At 61.5% G+C, this 5,686-nt stretch overlaps 2 protein-coding genes across 5 annotated transcripts in view; both read right to left on the reverse strand.

Annotated features, from left to right (window-relative positions):
• Window positions 1-302, reverse strand: part of MYDGF (myeloid derived growth factor) — a 6,163-nt gene extending 5,861 nt beyond the window's left edge. For both annotated transcript variants that reach the window (XM_027666648.1, XM_027666647.1), the window contains exon 1: window positions 125-302. In XM_027666648.1, coding sequence (XP_027522449.1) covers window positions 125-292 — 168 coding nt within the window. In that variant the 5' untranslated portion in view covers window positions 293-302. The remainder of the gene's footprint in view (window positions 1-124) is intronic.
• A 338-nt stretch (window positions 303-640) lies between these two features.
• Window positions 641-5,588, reverse strand: LOC113958409 (cathepsin L1-like). 3 transcript variants are annotated; one of them, XM_027666627.1, is made up of 8 exons: window positions 4,972-5,588; window positions 3,016-3,141; window positions 2,751-2,873; window positions 2,066-2,215; window positions 1,606-1,830; window positions 1,362-1,524; window positions 1,105-1,219; window positions 641-852 (listed from the first exon to the last, which is right to left on the reverse strand). In XM_027666627.1, the coding sequence occupies exons 1-8, from the start codon at window positions 4,972-4,974 to the stop codon at window positions 753-755; spliced, it is 1,005 nt and encodes a 334-aa protein (XP_027522428.1). In that variant the 5' UTR covers window positions 4,975-5,588; the 3' UTR covers window positions 641-752. The 3 variants fall into 3 exon arrangements, with proteins under 3 accessions (XP_027522428.1, XP_027522427.1, XP_027522429.1); XM_027666626.1 differs by having other exon boundaries at window positions 3,016-3,204; XM_027666628.1 differs by lacking the exon at window positions 4,972-5,588 and having other exon boundaries at window positions 2,751-2,907; window positions 3,016-3,069.
• Window positions 5,589-5,686: the final 98 nt, after the last annotated feature.

Consider the following 5,686-nt stretch of genomic DNA (forward strand, 5'->3'; position numbering starts at 1 on the left):
CCCTTCGCGTCCAGCCAATCCCCGTGAAAGGAAGCGTGAGCGACGTGGCTCTCAGCCAATCAGCGCGAGGCGTGTACCCCTCTCCGCACCCGCTCCCTCCCTCCCCTCCCTGCCGGCCGCTCACCAGGCTCCGGGAGAAGGAGTGAACCTCTCCGCCGGGCCGCACGTCGAATCCGACCGTGTCCGGTTCCGCGCCCGGTTCCGCGGCCGCCCGGGCCGCCAGGCATAGCAGGGCGGCGGGGACGAGCGCGGCCCACGCCCGCCGGCCGCTCCTCCCTGTGGGCGCCGCCATCTTGGAAAGGAAGCGCGGGCTACGGCGGGCGGGAGGGGTCAGCGCGCGGCGGCGGCGCCACGGCCGCCATGTTGGGTGAGGGCAGGGAGTGTGGGCAGGGGAAACCTGGGGGGACACGGGGACAGGGGACAAGGGGACAGAGGGCTGTGGGGACGGACAGGAGAACACCGCGACAAGGGGCTGTGGCGTCAGGGGACTACAGGGACAAGGGACCACAGGGACAGGGGGCTGTGGGAACAGGGGGACAAGGAAGGGCGCCATGGGGCCAGGAGGCCGTGGGGAAACAAGATGAGCATTATGGTCCCTTCCAACCCAAACCATTCCACATGGATTCCATGACAAGGACAATTAACCAAGCCACTTTTAATTGCTTCTTGCTGCACACAAAGAAAAGCCCCATTTCCAGAAAGAAACAGCCGCGGAAGCTCAGCTGGGGCAGGGAGGGGGGGGCTGTCCTGGCTCAGGGCAGGGGGTAACTGGCCTGGTTGGCCACCCCACACTGGTTGCCGGCGTCCTTCAGCAGCAACATGTAGCCCTGCTCTCCCCACGTCTCTGTCCAGCTGCAGGAAAAGACGGGAGTGAGCTCCTCCTTGATCCCGGGCACAGGGAACAGCCCTGGCTCGAGGAGAGACAAGGAGGGGAACCAGAGCCCCCAGAGGCCCCATGGGACGGTGCTACGGGTTAGTGCTGGCCTTGGCAGAGCAGGGTTAGTGGTTGATCTTAGAGGGCTTTTCCAACCCGGATAACCCCACGATTCTGTGGTGTGGGGGCGGGAGGGGCACTGGGTTTGGGGGGACGCGCTCAGCCCTCACCTGTTCTTTAGGATCCAGTAGCTGAGGTTGTGCCCACCCACCCGGGTTGTGCTGTAACCCACGGCCAGCATGGCGTGGTTCGTTCTCCAGCTGCCGGAGCCACAGCCGAAGATGCCTGGGAAGAGCAGAACTGGGCTGAGCCGGGGGCTGGCCCTGCTCCCTTCTCCTCGGGGTGGTGGGTCCCATTCCCCTGGGGAAGCTCAGCAGCCCAGCCCTCCCTCAATTCACCCCCCCACGCCACGGGCAGCACACGGTACCCGACTTGTAGAAGCGAAAGGAGCTGGCGTCCACCGACACCGACACCGGGCCCATGGTGGCCACCGCCTGCGCCAGGGCCTCCTCACTGCCCTGCGCCACCCTCACGAAGCCGGAGCAGTTGGCCGCCTTGTCCCGGGGGTTGTATCGGCAGCGGGAGTTGTCCTGAGAGCGGGAGGGTGTCACCACGGCTGGGACACACCGACACTGCTCTGCCCCGGCTCCGGGTGCCCTGCTGTCCCTCACCGTGCCCACGTAGGGGTAGACACGCTCCGAGTTGAGGCCGCCGTTGTCGCGCACGTACTGGAAGGCCTCTTCCATGTGGCCACCGCAGCAGCCGTGGTTGCCCAGCTTTTGGGTGCAGTCGATGAGGTTCTGCTCGCTCAGCACCACCAGCTTCCCCGTCCGCTTGAACATCAGCCCCTCCAAGGCCCCCGTGGCACTGAACGCCCAGCAGGACCCACAGAACCCCTGGGTGAGGTGAGAACCGCAAGGGGGGGGTCACGGCACTGCCCCAAAACCCCCCAGGCAGGGACGGTGTGGCCCCCCCAGTGCTGGTCTCAGCTACAAAGTCACAGTGGCCAAAACTACGGGAGCTGCTCCTCGGGGTCACCCAGAGGATTTGGGGGGATTGGGAGGATGCTGCTGCTCGGTTCTGCTGCCCAGACTCCCACAGCCCCGGCCAGACCCCCCACCGCGTGCCCACCTGGTTCTTCACGGGTGTCACGTAGCCCTTGACCCGCCAGTCCACGCTCACCGGGGTCTTCAGGGTCACCGAGGCTCGGAAGACCCGCCCCGGCCCCTCCTGCTGCGCCGGGATGAAGCCGTTCAGGAGCCACTTAAACTCCTCATTTGTCTGCAGGTCACCAAAGGAAAACTCGTGGGATGCCAAGGGTGCCCCACCAGCAACCGACCCCCAGGAAGCAGCCCGGCTCCAGGGGAACCTGCAGCTCCTCATGGAAGGGGCTGGGGGTACCCAGTCCCTGGATCAAGCCCTGGGTACACCAGGGGGTCTCTGATCCCAGTATCCAACCCTGGGTGCTCCAATGGGTCCCCAGTCCCCAGATCAAGCCCTGGGTGCACTGAAGGATCCCTAATCCCCAGATCCAACCCTGGGTGATCCAAGAAGTCTCTGATCCCCCAAACCAAGCCCTGGGTGCACTGAGGGATCCCTAATCCCCAGATCAAGCCCCGGGTGGCCCAAGAGGTCTCTGATCCCCCAAATCAAGCCCTGGGTGCCCCAGGGGATTGCCAATCCCCTGATGCAGCCTGGAGTACACTGAGGGGTCCCCAATCCCCAGATCAAGCCCTGGGTGGCCCAAAAGGTCTCTGATTCCCTGATTCAGCCCTGGGTGCTCCGAGGGGTCACCAAGGAAGGTGTCAGCAGGTACCAGGTCCCCGAAGTGGTTCATGGCCAGGCGGTAGCTGTGCTTCCCCTGCGCCTCCTCCCAGTTGTGCTGCTGGATGTGGCGCAGGTTCTTCTCCCAGATCTCCCTGCGGAAGGTCTCATCCTCCTGCCACAAGGATCAGAAGGATTGGGAATGTCCCCTGGGAGCGTGGGGACACGGGATGTGGGTGCACACAGGTGGCTCTGGGTGAGATCCTCCAGAATCCACCCCAGCACGTGCTGGGAGGTTTGAGGGCAGCAGGACCCACCCCTGGATACTCCTTGGCATGGAGACTTTTCCACTCTTCCCAGGCCTCCTCCAGGGCGGGATCCGGGGTGGCGGCGCAGCCGAGCAGGGCCAGCAGCACCCCCAGAGTCACAGCCAGGGCTCCCAGCTGGGGGGACGGTGAGAGCAGGGTCAGGGCGGCCTCAAGCTGAGCCCTGGGAGCAGTTCCAGCCTGGATGAGAGGAGGGGGGAGGCAGGGAAAGGCAAACAGAGTGGCCGAGCCAGAGGGGAGAGCGACACGTTGGTTCCATCAGCTGGATCAGCTCCTGTGCAGCCTCGCTGCTGTTTGACAGGAGCTTTAGGAGGTCTCAGCCGCCCTTTGGGTGGCATTTAACTGCCCTTTTTGGGAGAGGAAGGAGCAGCTTTGGGAGAGCAGAGCCTGGATGGTGGGAGGAGGCAAATCCCGGCAGAAGGGCAGTGAGGGTGGCAGGGACGGGGCTGGTTGTCCCGCTGAGCACCCCATGGCCTCTCCCCGTTCCTTATGTGCAAAATCCTGCTGGTTTCCTCCACCACTGGATTGTTCCTCTTTTTGCCCTTCCCACGTCAGCTCTCCGAGCACCACCAAGGAGCAGGGTGAAGGACCCTTCCCAGGAACTCAGCTCCAGCAGGATGGAGGCCCAAGCAAAAGGACGAGGGGTCATGTCCGGACCCCTCTGGAGCAGGAGCTGTGTGTTCACTGGGGACAACTCAACACGAGGGGTGAACAAGAGGATCTCCAAGGTCCCTTCCAACCCAAACCATTCTGTGATTCCAGGATCCCAGCTCCAACCCAGAGAGGCTTTGGGACCCGAGGCAGAGCCGTTTTCACTGGAAATCCCCCGGAAATCCGCACCAGCCTCCGAGAGAGCGGCTGGAGATGGAACCAGAGAGAGGAGGTTTCTCTCCAGAGGCTGAGAAGCTGCTGCTCCACGCCCAGGCCTGAAGCCTCCCATCTGTCCTGGGGTGCCTGTGTGGACGTGCTCCACCAAAATCCCTCCGTGAGGATTTTCCAAGATCAATTTACACCCTTTCTTTCGGCCAGTACAGACACACACGGCCCAGCCCGTGCTTTCCCTGGATACCCCACACCTCCTCCGGGGGACCCTGGGATTTCTGAGCCACTCCAGGTATTTTGGGGGTGCTGCCTGCACGGCCCAGGCCAGAGATCAAATGCCTGAGACACCCCCAGCCCCCCCGAGTTTCCACTGACGTGGCTCTCCGAGAGCGAGAGCCGCCGTCGCACCTTTATCCCGCCCGCTCTGGGAATGGAGATGCCGGGGAGTTTTCCGTGAGAGCATCTTTCAGGGCAAGGAGTGACTTTTCTGAGCTAATTCTGTAGCTCGAGGAGCGAGTTTTGTTTTAAAAATAAGCCCTCGAGAACATCTGTTCTCCCCTCCACGTCCTCCACCTAAAAATAAAGCCCCGCAGGGTGGGTTTTTGCGGGAGAAATGCCTCCCGAGCCGCTCTCGAGTCCCAAATTCTTGAGGAAGAGTCGTTTTTTGCCCAGTTTCCTCCCTGTCGTTACTGCTCAGGAAATTATCTCAACTTCATCCTCCAGCTGCAAATCCTCCACCCAGCACACCCAGCTGCTCCCTATTCCCCGCTACCTTTCCCTCGGGATGACGGGGCGGGGACCTCCCACATCATTTGTGTTTCAATCCCCCGACAGAGCCTGTTCCATATGGAATAGCTCAGGATTGCGGGAGGCTGATTTCCCACTTAATTCCTCTCGGGATTCTTCAACCCCCCTAAAAGAAGACAAGCAACCCCTCTCTTCAGGGCTCCAAACAATCCCGCAGCGAGCTGGGGGGGATCAGAGGAGCCGACAGATCTGCAACCTCTTCTAGACAAGAGCGTTTTAAAGACATTTTAAGAAACACTTGGCTTTTCGGGGACAGGAAAAAAGCAGTTTAAATTAAGACTGGAAAGCAACAACCCCTGCAAAAATAAAGCTTCTTACCATCCTCAGGCACCCACCCGGCTGTGAGGGTGGCAGGGAGGGGGGGAGCAGCTTTGCTGGCTGCAGGTTGCTCTTATAGACCCCTCAGAGAGCTGCAACTTTTCCCTCCATCACGTCCCTCCTTCCGCCCCTCCGGCCTCAAAACCCGCATCCGGGGTTGGGTTGTAGAAGCCAAACAACAAACTGCAATAATCGGGACAATTATTTGGGCACGGGGACAAGAAGGGGTCGGGGAGGGGGAGATGTGCTCCCAGTTGTCTTCAGGAGACAAAATGCTCCAGCTGTAAGGAGCTTTGCATTTAAAACAAGCCTCAGGCAGCATCCTCAGGGCATTAACAGAGGGCTAATTAATGCCTGGCTCCCGTGGAGGAGGCAAGGTCAGGTTTGGGAAGCTTTGAGGGCGAGCAGAGGCAGGCCCAGCTCTGCAAAAAGCAGCTCCTGTGGGATCCAGTGTGGGATCAGAGCCCCTAAATCCCATGGGAGGGATGTGGGGTGTGGGGGTGAGGTGCCCACCCCCAGCCAGGAACACAGCCCAGGAGTCCCAGCCCTCAGTTGCTGGGATTGTGCTTCCCCCGAGGAACATCAGGGATTTAATATTCTCTCCACTGCTCGGCACAGAAAGGAACAGAGCACTTGGCTCTCACCAGAGCCACTCTGGCTGGGGGAGCAGCTGCCATTCCCTCCCTCCCGCCCCCCCCAAAGCACCACCAACGTC

Source organism: Corapipo altera, unplaced genomic scaffold (genome assembly GCF_003945725.1).
Source record: "Corapipo altera isolate COAL_440 unplaced genomic scaffold, ASM394572v1 193, whole genome shotgun sequence".
NCBI lineage: Eukaryota > Metazoa > Chordata > Aves > Passeriformes > Pipridae > Corapipo > Corapipo altera.

What these genes read in the sequence shown, in the direction of transcription:
- LOC113958409 (XM_027666626.1), bottom strand. An exon ending in TGAACCACTTCGGGGACCTG is followed by an intron (nt 2,216 to 2,750) that starts GTACCTGCTGAC and finishes GGTGACCTGCAG; the next exon opens with ACAAATGAGGAGTTTAAGTG. An exon ending in TGACACCCGTGAAGAACCAG is followed by an intron (nt 1,831 to 2,065) that starts GTGGGCACGCGG and finishes CACCTCACCCAG; the next exon opens with GGGTTCTGTGGGTCCTGCTG.